The sequence below is a fragment of the Littorina saxatilis genome, linkage group LG5 (genome assembly GCF_037325665.1).
Source record: "Littorina saxatilis isolate snail1 linkage group LG5, US_GU_Lsax_2.0, whole genome shotgun sequence".
In the NCBI taxonomy this organism is placed as follows: Eukaryota; Metazoa; Mollusca; class Gastropoda; order Littorinimorpha; family Littorinidae; genus Littorina; species Littorina saxatilis.
Window position 1 is genome coordinate 27084070 of NC_090249.1, and position 17315 is coordinate 27101384.

The 17315-nt window shown below is 42.3% G+C and overlaps 1 protein-coding gene across 2 annotated transcripts in view; it reads right to left on the minus strand.

Annotated features, from left to right (window-relative positions):
• The window catches only part of LOC138966732 (high affinity 3',5'-cyclic-AMP phosphodiesterase 7A-like), a 117346-nt gene that overhangs the window by 92107 nt on the left and 7924 nt on the right, over positions 1 to 17315 (minus strand). The window contains exon 1 of one of the 2 annotated variants that reach the window (XM_070339058.1): positions 6953 to 7493. The exons of the other annotated variant lie outside the window; for it this stretch is intronic. Within the exon in view, the coding sequence (XP_070195159.1) occupies positions 6953 to 7093 (141 nt within the window). The 5' untranslated portion in view covers positions 7094 to 7493. Of the gene's footprint in view, positions 1 to 6952; positions 7494 to 17315 lie in introns of those variants that run through there. 2 annotated transcript variants of the gene reach the window in all.

The window sequence follows — 17315 nt, forward strand, 5'->3', positions numbered from 1 at the left end:
AACACCACATTAGTTATTTACCTTAGTGTGAAACTTGAATGAAGATGGGTTGATAAACACGGGACATACGACTATGACATGATTTCCAGTCCATGTGCTCCCGTTAAACAGTTGCATTTTTGGTAAAACTCTGCGTTTCACCATGACTGGTCAAGGTTGTTCCCCAATCAATAAGAATAGACAATGTTCAGAAATAACTCTTGACGTTGTTTGTTTTTTTGGCCTATGGAAGAGTTGTCACGTTGGAAGGTGAGGCAAACTTAACCTAGATCATATAGCTCAGTGGGAATTACCAGTGGAAACACCATTGTTGCTAGTGTTTTACCTGTTTCATGCTCCTTTTAAACTTTAAAATTACACTGAATTATGCAATGTTTGTTGTTATTTCAGCTCAGATTTACCAGGCAACCTGCATACAGAGTTTCATTGATGTTGAAGATGTGTGACAATGAATAGACATGCCCAATAATGGGGCAAAACTTTCACAAATCTGGTGGTAAATTTTTTTAGGTCAAATATGACAGTTCATTTGGAAAAAGAAACATTACCGTTTTCCATGGAATGTATTGCTCAGACCAACTGACCATTTTTCTTTGTTTGAAAAAGGGATAATGATATTAATCACTTGGCCCAATTCTAGGTAGGACCACACCACATACTATCACAATCATGTCATGCAAGGTTGAAGTGTAAAGCTGTCAACGGAAATTCCCTTATTAAACTCATTAAACCAAGGAAAATCTAAATAAAGTTAATTTTTACATTTAGTCAAGTTTCGACTAAATGTTTTAACATAGAGGGGGAATCGAGACGAGAGTCGTGGTGTATGTGTGTGCGTGTGTCTGTGCGTGTGTGTGTGTAGAGCGATTCAGACTAAACTACTGGACCGATCTTTATGAAATTTTACATGAGAGTTCCTGGAATGCCCCAGACGGTTTTTTTTCATTTTTTCGATAAATGTCTTTTATGACGTCATATCCGGCTTTTTGTAAAAGTTGAGGCGGCACTGTCACACCTTCATTTTTCAATCAAATTGATTGAAATTTTGGCCAAGCAATCTTCGACGAAGGCCGGACTTCGGTATTGCATTTCAGCATGGAGGCTTAAAAATTAATTGATGACTTTGGTCATTAAAAATCTGAAAATTGTAATTAAAATTATTTTTGTATAAAACGATTCAAATTTACTTTTATTTTATTCTTTATCATGTTCTGATTCCAAAAACATATAAATATGTTATATTCGGATTAAAAACAAGCTCTGAAAATTAAAAATATAAAAATTATGACTAAAATTAAATTTCAGAAATCGTTTAAAAAAAATTTTACTCTTTCTTTCTTTCTTTACTTGGTGTTTAACGTCATTTTCAACCACGAAGGTTATATCGCGACGGGGAAAGGGGGGGGGGGGGGGGGAGATGGAATAGAGCCACTTGTTAATTGTTTCTTGTTCACAAAAGATCTAATCAAAAAATTGCTCCAGGGGCTTGCAACGTAGTACAATATATTACCTTACTGGGAGAATGCAAGTTCCCAGTACAAAGGACTTAACATTTCTTACATACTGCTTGACTAAAATCTTTACAAACATTGACTATATTCTATACAAGAAACACTTAACAAGGGTAAAAGGAGAAACAGAATCCGTTAGTCGCCTCTTACGACATGCTGGGGAGCATCGGGTAAATTCTTCCCCCTAACCCGCGGGGGGTAATTTCATCTTATTCCTTGTCGGTTCCTGATTCCAAAAACACATAGATATGATATGTTTGGATTAAAAACACGCTCAGAAAGTTAAAACGAAGAGAGCTACAGTAAAGCGTGCTATGCAGTACAGCGCAACCGCTACTGCGCTGAACAGGCTCGTCACTTTCACTGCCTTTTGCACTAGCGGCGGACTAAGGTCATTGTGAAAAAATGCAGTGCGTTCAGTTTCATTCTGTGAGTTCCACAGCTTGACTAAATGTAGTAATTTCGCCTTACGCGACTTGTTCTTCTTCTTCTTCTGCGTTCGATGTTATGGCCGTTAATAAAGTTAATTTAATCAATACAAACTTATTGTTTGTCATAATCATGGTGTCACAACCGTAATTAAAGTTATGTTGTACTGTAGTAATATTCATGTCACACACACCAACTTTTGTGCGGTAAAATCCAGCCCTCTCATTGCTTCTAACAGTAACAGCATCAACAAATGCATGTGTCAAGTTTCTGACCTAAGCTGTCTTTGAAAGGAAAGTTTTTATATAGATCTGCAACTATGCAATGAAAATGACAATCATCCTGTCATAACAATGAACCGTTATGGTTCACAGACAGAAAAAAATGTAAGGTTGAAATGTTTATGAAGTTAGAACTTAGAGTCTTGGAACTTCAAACACTTTTAATTTCTGATGATGATGCAAATCTGATTGACCTTGGTCAAATTTCAAGGTCATGGTGGGGTTGAGTTCAGGTCACAAAATGGAAAACATTCAGTTTCTAAAATATTTTTGAAGCTAGTGTTTTCAAACTTCACACACTAACATTTAAAATACCTACAGGTCGATTACTACATTTTGATGACTATCTGGCTTGGTCAGCATAATCTTAACAATAAAGTTGTTGATCTAGTTATGAGACAAGAAAGCCGCTGATTTAAGTTAGCATACTGTACTTCACAATTTTTACAAAGCATCTGTGAAAAAAATATGGCTGAGACTGCTCTGGCAAGTCTTACACAAACAACAAAACCAGAGAACAAATCTGCTTCCTGATCCTGCCTACTACATTTTGCAAAATAAATCAATACACTAAAGAAATGGCTATATCAACTATCATTTATCTCTCTAAAGTTTTACCAGTGCTCAATCAGCAGTGGCAACATAAATTAAAGTATGTGTTTTGCGCAAATTAATGTCCTTCGAAACCTATATCATCAAGCTCTGGGGGACAGCTGACCATCTTTGTTGATGTCCAGCTTTGTGGCAATCCTGTGGGCTAAGCTTGTGACTCATAGCCAATCGAACATAGAAGCAGAAACAGAACTACAGTACTATAAATTCACCATATGGCCATGAAACAAAAATATAGAATGCTTCTGATTTATGGGAAGGATCGCCTCTCATTCTCAGAAGCAAGAAAGTGCCAGCAAAAGGATGTGATGAATAATTATCAAGTTATAGGAACGTTCATCCTAACTCAGCTGCAATAACACAGCAGAAAAAAACTTTAAAAAACTTACTGCTTTTATCTGATCATACCAACAAACATGAAATAATCCATTTGCTTGTGAAACTTCTCTAGAATTACTGACATATATCACAGTAAAAGGTATATATGGTTCCTGAAAACTCTTCTTTTTTTCAAATCTTACTCTTTTTCAAAACGTTAAAAATCTTGTCCCTAAATAAAACCTTTAGAGTGTCTGCACTCGCCACTGTAGTGTTTGTCATGAATATCCCGCACATCAATACACTTCCTTAGAATGTATTCTAGAGTCCAAGGTTCATCACATCCAAAACAGTAAGACACACATGTGTACAACAGCAACAACTTGGAGCCATGTTTGGAAAAATGAATGTCCAATAGCATTTTTTAGGCATACAACTCCAACAAAATCAATATCACCTGCTTGCAAATGTGGGTGTTTTGCCTGTAACTGAAGGCTGTAATGTGCAAACAAGTTTCAGCATAGAACAGTATGGAGATGGGTACAATTGTTTTATTTGTTTAGTTCTTTTTGTATAACCTTTGTCCTTTCAAACTTGCAGTAAAAGTTTGATTTTTTCTTTTTCTTTTGTCTCACTACATTACTCACTAAATTACTGTCACTGATATTTTCTCATTCCCAGACTATTTCAAGGCTATTCCAGGGAAAAATATACTGTTGGATGTGGTGATATATAAGCTGTCTGCTCTCACTACCCAGTAAACCAGCAAAACAATTCTGGCAGCTAGTTATCTCAGGCCTACCTGCCATTCCTATCAATCAGCCAAACAAAATGCTGGCAGCTAGTTATCTCAGGCCTACCTGACATTCCTATTAATCAGCAAAACAAAATGCTGGCAGCTAGTTCTCTCAGGCCTACCTACCATTCCTATCAATCAGGAAAACAAAATACTGGCAGCTAGTTATCTCAGGCCTACCTGACATTCCTATCAATCAATGCTGTTGTAAACCCAGTGTTATTCTCAGGCATCGTTTTTCGGTGACTGACGCATACTTTTTCAATCTGTTGCCAGGGGCGGATCAGTTGCTTTGTAAGAGGGGGTGCACTTTGAATCGAAAGTGAATGTGATGGGCGCGAAGCGCCCGAATTTGCTAGGGGGGGCCGGGGGCATGCCCCCCCGGAAAATGTTTTGGCCCAAAGAAGCAAAATGGTGCCATCTGGTGCCATTTGAACTTAGAAATGGTCATAGAATCAGCTTTCCAATTTTTTATTTTTTTATTTTTTTGCTGGAGGGGGGGTGCACCTGCACCCTGTGCACCCCCCCCTCGTCCGCCCCTGGTTGCATTGTAGTGGGTCCACCGTTTTGCCATGTAGGAGGTCTTCTGACTCAACAATGTTTCTGTAGCTGGGACATTGGAACCTATAACATTGTCAATACAGGTCTTTCTTTCTTTCTTTATTTGGTGTTTAACGTCGTTTTCAACCACGAAGGTTATATCGCGACAGGGAAAGGGGGGATATGGGATAGAGCCACTTGTCAATTGTTTCTTGTTCACAAAAGCACTAATCAAAACTTTGCTCCAGGGGCTTGCAACGTAGTACAATATATTACCTTACTGGGAGAATGCAAGTTTCCAGTACAAAGGACATTTCTTACATACTGCTTGACTAAAATCTTTACAAAAATTGACTATATATTCAATCAATCAATATGAGGCTTATATCGCGCGTATTCCGTGGGTACAGTTCTAAGCGCAGGGATTTTTTTTATATTTTTGAAAAAAAATTTTATGCAATTTATATTGCGCACATATTCAAGGCGCAGGGATTTATTTATGCCGTGTGAGATGGAATTTTTTTTTTACACAACACATCACGCATTCACATTGGCCAGCAGATCGCAGCCATTTCGGCGCATATCCTGGCTACTTTTCACGGCCTATTATTCCAAGTCACATGGGTATTTTGGTGGACATTTTTATCTATGCCTATACAATTTTGCCAGGAAAGACCCTTTTGTCAATCGTGGGATCTTTAACGTGCATACCCCAATGTATTCTTTCTTTCTTTATTTGGTGTTTAACGTCGTTTTCAACCACGAAGGTTATTGTCAAGGTCAATACAGGTCGAAACAACCCAATGTCCTCTGAGTCTGAGAACAACACTATAAATCTGTTGCATAACCTGTTGGCAGCATCAGTATCACTGATCTTTTTGATAGCAAGGTGATTTTTTTTTTGGTTGAGGTTCTGAACTATGGATTTGCACCTGCATTTTAACTGCGCATTTTCAACATAAAAGAAACACTAAAAAGATGTAAATAAGAACCCAACAGGTTCAAATTTTGTTTATGGAAATGACTTTCACTACATATATATATATATCACATAAGCCGATAAGGGATTCATACAATTTGAGTGACAGTAAATAATGGAGGATGTTTTTTCCAAGTGATGGGGCCAAAAAAGTATAATCATTAACTTAAAATGATTAAGCCATCACACTGACTCAGTTAGTCAGTGACCGAGGATAAACAAACTAACTCACTACATCTGCAACATGTACTTGTAACCAATTCCCACATGCAACACAATGCACTAAAGTTAATCTTTCCTGCAAGTCACAATCATGAATGATTCAATAGTTCTGATGGATTAAATTGTTCAAACACTGAAAAATCACACAGCCTTGAAAGTTTGAATGGAAGCCGCTTACAGTTACACTAGGTACGTGTATGAATACCAGAAATGACTCATGCCCAGAACATTTCTTTTGTCACTGTCCCTAACAACTTTGACTGCAAACTCAATGAAGTATAAATGATGCAAAGCTTATCCTCTGAAAAGTTCAACAAAGGGTCTGCAGATGAGAAGGGTCTCTTTCTCAAGCCAGTGCAGTATCCCCCACAGGCTAGACAGTAAAAGCACTGTGAAAGGCATACCAATTACAGGAAGTAAATCCGTTCCCTGTCTTGCAGTGCCGCATGGCAGTGTGTGTCAGTCAAATGTGTCGTCTGCATGTGTGGCGACCACATGTCAAGTCTCTGCCGGTGTAACTTTCTGTCCATCACCGAATCAGCTATCACTCAAGCTCTCTCGACCATGTTTGTTTGGAAAACACAACTCTATCCAAGTCACACCTATCTCTAACTCACCCAAATCCCAACTGATCGATAAACAACGACGGATGCACAAAGTTTCATCACATTAATGATTATCATCCCGTACGTTTGAATGAAAGTGCAAACTACTACTAGTACTACCGCAAACTGAAGCAGACGACGCTTCGTAGCAGACGACACCGTGAAAACGTGAACAACAGAAAACAGCGTGAACGAAGAGCGAGTGCGTGTTGCGGTTGAGAGCGATCTGTATGTAAGGTAAAAACATTCAAGCAACTAGGGGCCTACAGATTTATTGCGTGTGCCTACGCATACTGATTGAATTACGCGTTTTGATCACTGATTTATTCGAGCAGGGATCCTTTCAACTTTCTGTCAAACCAAACTTCCAAAGGGAGAAAAGTTTCTCTCTCACTCTCGCACATGGGGCGGAAGCGGGTGCCTTTCTGAATTTGAAGAATGAGACTGAGAGAAACAATGAACTTTTCACCTCTTTCGATACCAACAAAACACAATGGTATAAATAGATACATGCTAACGGATTTCGCATTAGTTCTGGACAATGTAGTAGATGCAGAAACCTCGTGCCGTCACACACACAAACAAACACCAGACAAGGACACGGCATAACTCGGGAAGAGTGCTCGAGAAAAAGTGAAAGGCCAGTGGCCCATGCCTACCTCGTAGCGTGGTACCGTTAGGTAGGTAGAACTTGAGCAGAAGGACACCCCGTCCCTGCGGCGATTGAGGACAGTTTGGGGCACGGGCTGGTCCAGAGGCAGGGCAGGGAGCTGGTTCGTACCCCCGGGCCCCATCGCCATCACCTGAAGCCTCTGCCGGGCCCCCAACGTCCGAATCTCGCGCCGTTGTGATGTTGGTGGTGGAGCTAAGCTCGCTCGTGACAACGGATTAGTGCGCCTCTCTCGGAGACTGAATGGCGTGCGGTTAGTAACCACGAGGCCCGGGCCACGCGGACCGCACGAGTCAGTCGCGAAGTGTCAGGATGACTGTCCACCGACGACAACCCCGACAACAACTTGCACCACCGTCGCCACCACTACCACTGCACGCCTCGCTCGCTTCCTGACGAAGCTTCAAAGCTCTTCTCCTCTCCACTTCACTCGCTCTCACTCTTTCTCTCTCTCGTGCTTTTCCCTCACCACACACCGTACTGTGTGTACACACAGGCCTCTCTTTTCTCACACACGCACGCACGCAAGTCGCGCCCGTCACACGACACATATCCGAGAGCACCGTAGCCTGCGCGCGCCCGGAGCCGGAGAGCGAGAGTGATTAGAGAGAGAGTGATTCCAGTTCTTAGTTGTGCGTACTATTTCCACAGGGGCGGCGCGTTCCGATTGCATGGCACTCAGAGTGGCAGCGGTCCCTTTCACTTTCTTCATTGCAAGTTCAATCTTCCTTGGGATCCGAAAGACGTTGCGCTTGTCACATTCTCTCTTGACTCCTCAAACTCGGGTTACAAGAACAACTAAAGCAGTGAAGAACCGGCTTTCTCTCTCTCTCTCTCTCTCTCTCTCTCTCTCTCTCTCTCTCTCTTTCGGCTCTCCGGCACTATAAGTCTGGCCGCTCAGTCGTTGTTGCCACCACTGCCACAAATTAAACGTGGACTCGGTGACTCAGAAGATGTTCTGAAAAGCTCCTGTCGACTACACCCACTGCACACGCACACACACACACTGCACACACACACACACGCACACACTGACACACACACTGACACACACACACACACACCGGTGGCACAAACAAACACCGTGGCACAAACAAACACACACACACACCGGCACCGTTCACACTGACGTACACGGCGCACACCCAATTAAAACTGAACTAAGAATGATAGAGGTTACGAACGAAAACATCATGTGCGACCAAACTGCCTGGGGTGGCCAGTGACATAACACATTAACACCTGGAGAGTTTGAATTGTTCAACTGACGTGACACGCGTGAATGACGCGACCGACACCTGAACACGTCCAGAGACATAACATGCTGGCGATGTCAGTTATAATTAAGGTGATAAACGGATGGATTTTTCACAACGGCTGTTCAGTGCAGCGCGGAGGGGGGGGGGGGGGGGGGTAAAAGGATGTAATCGAAGAAGAGTCAGTTATTGTCGTCCCGACCCCCGTAATCTTCCTCTGCCGGCTGACGTCATTGCTGAAGTGTACCGAGCAAATGATCGGCCCCGTGCAATAATAAGCATATGCAACTTCTTGCTGGGGTGTGACACTGAGTCCGCAGAGCTTTCATTCTTCTTCGCTCAGCATTACTGACAAGAAACTGCCATTAAAAAGGACAGAAGCTCACAAGGCAATAATAATAGCATATAAATAAAGGCTATAACATCACAAACTGACAGTGAAATCAGTGAAGAGACACACTGCTAGCACGTCAATTGTGAAGTGTTCTTTGAATTAATATACTGTTCAAAAAAAGAAACGCATAGTTGCTACTTGCCAAATGTTTTATTTTTCGAAAAGATTAACAGAAAATCCAATATTTAGATTATTTGTTTGAAATTTGGTATGGACACAGTTGAATGCACACACAGTTCATTTGCATCTTCAAATCAATCAGTCAATCAATACGATTGGGTGCCGAGGCTGTCAAGTCAGTAGGGGGTGTGACTGCCTTGAGCAGCAACAACTGCCCGGCACCTTCTGGGCATGGACTGGATCAGATGCCGGATATCTTGCTGTGGGATGGTGTCCCACTCCTCCTGAAGTGCCTGCAATAGATCGCGGTGATTTGCCGGCGCTTCTTCTCGCCTGCGCACACGTCTGTCCAATTCATCCCAGAGGTGTTCTATCGGGTTCATGTCTGGCGACATGGATGGCCAGGGAAGCACCTGGACATGGTGGTCGGTGAGGAACTGGGTGGTGAGTCGTGCTGTGTGCGGGCGAGCGTTGTCCTGCTGGAATATGGCATCCTGGTCAGCCAGAAGAGGAAGGGCGTGTGGGCGCAGAATTTCCTCCACGTATCGCTGGGCAGTTATGCGCCCTTGGACGTGCACCAGGGTGCTCCTTCCAGCGGTATTGATCGCCCCCCACACCATGACGCCTCCACCACCATGAACGGGTGCCTCATCCACACAGTTGGGCGCGTAACGTTCGTTTACTCTCCGGTAGACCCTCCTCCGACCATCATGTCGCTGGAGCAGGAAGTAGGACTCGTCGCTGAACCACACGTGTCTCCAGTGATTCCGGACGGTCCAGCGAAGGTGCTGGTTGCCCCACTGCACTCGGTTCTGGCGATGGCGGCGGGTGAGGACAGCTCCTCTGTGAGGTCTGCGAGCTCTCAAACCAGCTTCATGCAGGCGGTTCCGCACGGTCTGGTCCGATAATCGGTGTGGCCCGGGGAGAGCCTGGACAGAAGATGAGGCCGACAGGAAACGATTCCGGAGGTGGCGGAGCCGTATGAAGCGGTCGTGAGCAGCAGTTGTCGCCCTTGGTCTTCCCGCTCGTGGCAAGTCAGCAATGGAGCCAGTGGCTTGAAACCTGACCCACAGTCTACTGATGGTGCTCTGGGACACGTGGAAGTGCCTGGCGATTGCACTTTGACTTTGGCCTGCTTGTAAACGACCCAATGCAATTTGGCGGTCTTCTCTGCTCAATCGGGCCATCTTTCGTCGCTGAATTGTCGTCTGATTTCTTTGTGGCGAACAATCCGCTTTTATGGGTTTTGGAAGACATGGTGAGAGCTCAATATTCCCCGAGTTTCACGAGATTACACTGAAGCATGACGAGTGGTCATGCCAAATGAGCAATTTTGACATTGTAGCCACTGATAACGCATGCGTCACGTGCAGAGCTCACTTGTGGCAATGGACGAAAGGTCGACGACCAGATAAACATTTTCTGCAGTTTGGTGGATATCCTTGTAGCCATATAACTAAATTAACCAAATATTACAAGCTATGCGTTTCTTTTTTTGAACAGTATAGATCCCTGCGCCTTGAGTCCGAGTCTGGAGATACGCGCGCGATATAAGACTTCATATAATAATAATAAATTCAAGTTTCCACTTGGGGTATAGGCGTATTTTAGTGATGTCCTACTCAGTGTTTACCAATTTTGTTCTAACGACAATAATTATGTTCTTAATTTTATATTTTGTTCAAAAAACATGGTACTGTCGATTTAAATATGTTTCTATGTATTACTAGCACGAATAACCGGCTCCCCCCGGATAAGTGTCAACCAAATATTTATACCCGTACCCATGCATTTACACACGATGTAAGAGGGGAAAAAAACCTTCCGCTCAGACACAATTTAAATACCTAACCACTAGCGTATGAAGACGGACGCTGTAGAAAAAAACATCTCCCGCTCAAACACAAACAAATATCTACCAAATTACACATATATATAGGAATATACCTTTCCACTTACACACGAAGATGAACGATGGAAAGAAGAGTAACTCTCCCGCTCAGTCACAACCAAATACCTACCCGCGTAACAGGGAATGTAAAATATTACAACAACAAAAAAAAGGTATTCGGCATTATGAATCAAAAGGTGAAAAGGAGACAACAGATAAATGGAAGACAAGAAAATAACAAACAAGAAGAGCAAACGCTCGATCGAGTCACTTTCGCAGTTCTGAATATTATATGAGGCATCAGATGGACAGGAAGAAATTGCTATTCACAACACAATGAGTCACGTTCACATAAAATTTGAGCCCGGTCACTTTTATAGTTTCCGAGAAAAGCCCAACGTTAAGTTGTGTGTTGCCGAACAGAAAAGGCTAGTTATCTCCCTTGTTTTTCTGATAACGTTCGTAAAAGGCTACAGATGTAAATACTTTGATGTAAAGAATAATCCTACAAAGTTTCAATCACATCCGATGAACTTTGTCAAAGATATAAAATGTCTAATTTTTCCTTTGACGCTGACCTGTGACCTTGAAAAAGGTCAAAGGTCAACGAAACCATCGTTAAAGTGTAGAGGTCATTGGAGGTCACGACTAAACAAAATATGAGCCCGATCGCTTTGATAGTTTCCGAGAAAAGATATAAAATGTCTAATTTTTCCTTTGACGCTGACCTGTGACCTTGAAAAAGGTCAAAGGTCAACGAAACCATCGTTAAAGTGTAGAGGTCATTGGAGGTCACGACTAAACAAAATATGAGCCCGATCGCTTTGATAGTTTCCGAGAAAAGTCCAACGTTAAGGTGGTGTCTACGGACGGCCGGCCGGACGGCCGGCCGGCCGGCCGGACGGCCGGCCGGACAGACTAACACTGACCGATTACATAGAGTCACTTTTTCTCAAGTGACTCAATAAAAAAGGAAACAAAATTTTCCACAGGTGGAAGTCGAACCGGCCCGGGTCCCGTCGGTTGTATTATCTGAGACGTAACCCATTGCACCACGGACCCAACATGCTGTGTGAAGAAGGCCAGGAACAATCCACGGATCTACGGAAGATAATAAAACGCAACGCCTGGGTGTGATGTGATCGAGCTTGGATTGAAATCTGTAATGATCGGTATCTGATATTAATTCTAAGCATATCGTGACTTCAGTAACACACACACACACACACACACACACACACACACACACACACACACACACACACACACACACACACACACACACACACACACACATAATTACAAATTAATATAAGATAATAGTTTACGGGCGATAACCAATTAAGACAATCGCTGATAACAACACCGTAGGTGCCGTTTTTGGATTTCTACATGTCACTGTTCAATGTATTTCTCTAAAGATCATAAGATATCCTAGACATTAGGCTTTAGCATATATATTTTTATTCGAGCATTCCACCGTGAACATCGTTGCAATTGCGAAGGAATTACTATTCTTCAACGCATTCCAAATGACATACTCTCCGCCCGCCTATATACTTAAGTGCCAGAAAATTGCCCGCGTGGAAAACACACTAATCATCAGCATTTGTTTGAACTGTGATTAGTAAACAGTCCGCTCCATTTCCCCTTGTGACGTCACCTAATGCTGTCACACGGAATGACACGCCTAACCCGTGTACACTGCACTACGGCTGCCAGCAGCGACACGTTATTCAACTGTTTGCAATCGCGCGTTTATCGCCGCGGCTAGACTCTTTTAATCGCGGTGACGTTGCGTAATGCTGACGTCAATGATGTAGTAATAATCGACATCTAGGACAATAGAACCATTCGCAAGCCTCCTCTCTATTGTATCTATCATTTAAACGGTCCTGTGGGGACTAGCTCGCGGGGATCAAGTTTCCATTCTCTAATGAGATATATAGCTCTAATAATTAACTTGTTCCGCGAACCGCCATGCACAATATTCTTCTTTTCAGAATTTAAACTACAATGGAACTTAAATTTGCTTATTAGAAAAAGATATTCAGAAGAAAATGGATGTGAAAAATTGAATTGAATTCCTTTGCGATATCTTCTTGCAAACACAAGATATTCCATCAAATTGACAAGTAAAATCCGGTGAAAGTTGTGCCGCGTGCGATTTTCTCTATCAGAAAATGCCCACGAACTTACGCTTCTTGTGCTCCTTTCTTATATTTTACAAGCAGTTTTAAACAAGTATTGAAATTAATTACACATGAGCAAAAAAACCTAAATTCACTAAAAAATCAAAAATATAAGCTGGTATTGGTAATGACATTTCTGACACGGACATGCAGATGTCACCTGCTACATATGGCACATTAAAGCATTCGTTTTGTGATGAACATTTGAAATGATGCTATCATTAAACAACGTGAGTCCTTTATAATGCGCGTTTTGCTTATTATTATAAAAATTACTGATCAACTCTCTCTCTCTCTCTCTCTCTCTCTCTCTCTCTCTCTCTCTCTCTCTCTCTCTCTCTCTCTCCCTCTCTCTCTCTCACACACACACACAGCAGAGCGAGAGATGGGGAGTCTAATCCCCATACCCTCCTCCCACCCCTCTCCCACAGACCGTGCAGGACAAAAACCCACGCAGTCGGAAGAAGAAGATGGCACGTGCGGCCCAGCGAGGATAAAAGATGTCCAGAGCGCACGTCCCTGGCATTTAATAAGGAATCGGGGAGCCCGTGTTAACAAATTAGACACACAGCCATCGATCTCACCTCCTCTTGAGGGCAAAGCCAACCCGCCCTCGTGACGTCAGTGTGACGCAGTTTGACACACGGTCTGCGTCATCGCTGCCTGATTGACAGCTCGGAAAGATGGAAGATAAACATCTTTGCGGGAGGAGAAACGATTTTCCATATTTTCAAACAATTTCTGTCGCGGCACGATTCGAGGACATCTCTGAAGACGCGGGAGTTAAACATCTCAGGGATCCGTGACACTTCAACTGTCGAATTTGGGGTTAGTAACTTTGGTGTGACGATTTTGAAGACACTTCGACAAAAACAGGTGTTTGGCGTACGCATCATGCAACTTTCAGATGCGAGATAAGAGCTCTCTGTCTCGCTGTCTGTTTTTCTGTCTGTCTCGGATGCGAGGTAAGAGCTGTCTGTCTGTCTGTCTGTCTGTCACACACACACACACACACACACACACACACACACACACACACACACACACACACACACACACACACGTAAACACAAACACACACACAGCCTTTCCACTTTTGCACTCTAGACAAAACAAAAATTGGCGCCTCTACAAAGAAATGAACAGTACTAGCAGCCACACAGACACACAGGGTATCCGCACGGATACCATCGTTACGGATTGAAATACAAAGTCCTCAGTCTATGCACGTCAAGACATACATCCTCAGCCTATTCATTTCAAGACATAACACAACGATTGTTTTGACTGAAATTGAACCATTTTGTATTAATTCTCTTTAGCCTACCGGAACAAAGAAAAGGAAATATACGACACAATGTTGTTTTCTTTATAATGCCGAGCAGAACAATTTACAGACTCTCACAGTTGTATACGGCCTTGAAAGCTGTTCACGATAATTGCCGCGGTTTCTCTCCTTCTTGAGATGGCGAATAATCAGCATTCGCGGGTGAGAGTAATTGTAATCACCAGTTACGGGTCTCGATCGATGTTTGTAAAAATATTTTCCAAACCGTCCAGATAACTTTTCTCTTTGAAAGAAAAAAATCGATAACACGCAAGAAGTATAGGATCTCAAAATGACTTTGTTCCCTCCTCACCACAAAACACGAGCAGGGGATTAAATTCTCTTACGCAAGTCATAGCAAAAACAGGGAAAAAAATAATTCAAAGCTACAGGAAACACACAGGGCACACAATCAAAAGAAAAGAAGAAAAAAAAATGAAGTCATTTGAATTTTCTTGTAGCCCCAGTAATGGCATCGTGGACAGAAGACATTAAAAAAAAACTCATGTTCATTTTCCTTAATCGCAAATCAAATAAATAAATAACAGTAAAACATGGTTATCCTGTTTTATATCTTGTCAACATTTGTCTTATCTGCTCGTTCTGTCGCACAAAACGAAGATGAACTTTGGGGTTGTTTTTTTACTGAACTTCAAGATTAGGAATAATATGGTTTACGTGACGTCTGGTTTAGTAGATTTTCAATGGAAAACGCATACATGTACGTCATAGTTCGGGTTGGGGTTGAAAGGTGACAAGGAATGCCTTGTGCATTGCATTGCAGGTGTTTTTAAATTACAGTACAGCGAATGCCCCTTGAACTTTTTCAGGTTCGATTCGTCAGAAAACTTTCCCAAAATAGCTACTTAGGTATCTTTAACTACAACTTTCATGCATACACATGTCTTATCCTCCACCCAACCCCTTCCCCGTTCTGTGAAATTACACCTTAGATGTATGTCATGTTCATATTATGTTTTAATATGCTTCCCGTCACACACACACACACGCACACACGCGCGGAAGTTACGCTGTCAATATATCCCATAAAAACAAGAAATTCCTCCGAGGTAGGAAAAACACCCCCGTCAAAGGGAAATAACCTTCTCAGTTGGTGGCAGTGACTGAGTGAGAATGGTTATTTCCCTTTGACCATTAAGATGTCCCTCTATAAGTCCTTGTATAATTTTAATCCACCAATAACTCCCTAACCGTGTGTTTGACTGGTCCCAATTTTTGTAAGGACCGTCTCAGGAATGTATAGAACCTGTTCACCAAGTTTGGTGACGATCGGTCCGTTCATTCTTGAGATCTATATGCGAACACAAACAAACAAACAAACAAACAAACACATCGAGCGAAACCTATACACACCCCTATACCGGGGGTGTAACAACACACACACACACACACACACACACACACACACACACGAACGCACGCACGCACAAAAGCGCGAAGTTACGTTTCTTTATACCCCCTGAAAACAAACGTTTCACCCACCAGTCATAACAATACAGTGTTCTAGATGATCGAACGTGTAGCAAAGACCTGTACGTGTACGTGTAAATATTGCGTCACCCGTGACTCTTTACTAAATGTTTTAACATAGAGGGGGAATCGAGACGAGGGTCGTGGTGTATGAATGTGTGTGTGTGTGTGTGTGTGTGGGTCTGTGCGTGTGTGTGTGTGTGTGTATGTGTGTGTGTGTGTGTGTGTGTGTGTGTGTGTGTGTGTCTGTGTGTGTCTGTGCGTGTGTGTGTGTGTGTAGAGCGATTCAGAGTAAACTACTGGACCGATCTTTATGAAATTTGACATGAGAGTTCCTGGGAATGATATCCCCGGATGTTTTTTTCTTTTTTTCGATAAATACCTTTGATGACGTCATATCCGGCTTTTTGTAAAAGTTGAGGCGGCAGTGTCACACCCTCATTTTTCAATCAAATTGATTGAAATTTTGGCAAAGCAATCTTCGACGAAGGCCGGACTTTGGTATTGCATTTCAGCTTGGTGGCTTAAAAACTAATTAATGACTTTGGTCATTAAAAATCTGAAAATTGTAATTAAAATTATTATTTTATAAAATGATCCAAAATTACGTTCATCTTATGCACATATGGACATCAGACTGATGCTACACTCAATGAAACATCAAGTACAGTGATTATGATGAGCTGGAAATAAGGCGTTTGGAATTTTACTTGCAACTCTCGATGTTCTCAGTTTTATCGCAGGAGCAGACAGATATGGTTTCTGCTAATTCTTGTTTCCATCACACAAAAAGTGGCCGAGTTTTGATCGGAAATTGCTTCGAAGTAAGCATTATTTTTTTCCAAAACTCATGCAGCTTTAGGTAGGAGGACGTCAGTCAGGCTTCTGCCAAAATAAATTCTAGACATAATGCTTCCCTGACAATTTCAAGGATTCAATGATCTAGAGGGAGAAAAAATAGAAATAGAGTCGGGATGAAATCCAACATATTTTAGCCCAAAATTTGATTTACTCGAAAATGCACCCAGTTGTTGCGTTCCTTGAATGAGAACAGTTGGATTTTGCAACGAAGCAAATATCTAAGTCAAAATATCATTGTTTCACCAAGAATGAGATACATGAGTGGAAGATGGGTCCGAAGTTCGATTAGCAGTACATTAGGGTGTAACTGAGACAGTCAAGGTGGAGTTTATGTGAGATAACCAAGGCCTGACGTCCTACCTGTTATTCAGGCATCGCGGACTCAACATTGAGGGCCCCAAAGGGGGGGTATCATCACGATCACGGGAAGGGAAATTTTAGCTTTCACGATCACAGTTACCTTGATTTTTGTTTTCACGATCACAAACACCTTGACGAATAGAGGATCATAGAGTGATACAGCTGTGAACAAGAAGGGCAAAGCCCATACGACTCACATGCTTGACCTTGACCTTTACATGACCTTGACCTTCAGGGTCAAGGTCAAATAACTAAACCTAGCAATGACATCATACACTAAGAACTGCTTTACACATTGTTCCTACCAAAATACATGTGACCTTGACCCAAGGTCAAGGTAATCCAAGGTCATGCAACACAAAGCTGTTAATTCAAGACATAGGAAGTACAATGGTGCTTATTGGCTCTTTCTACCATGAGATATGGTCACTTTTAGTGGTTCACTACCTTATTTTGGTCA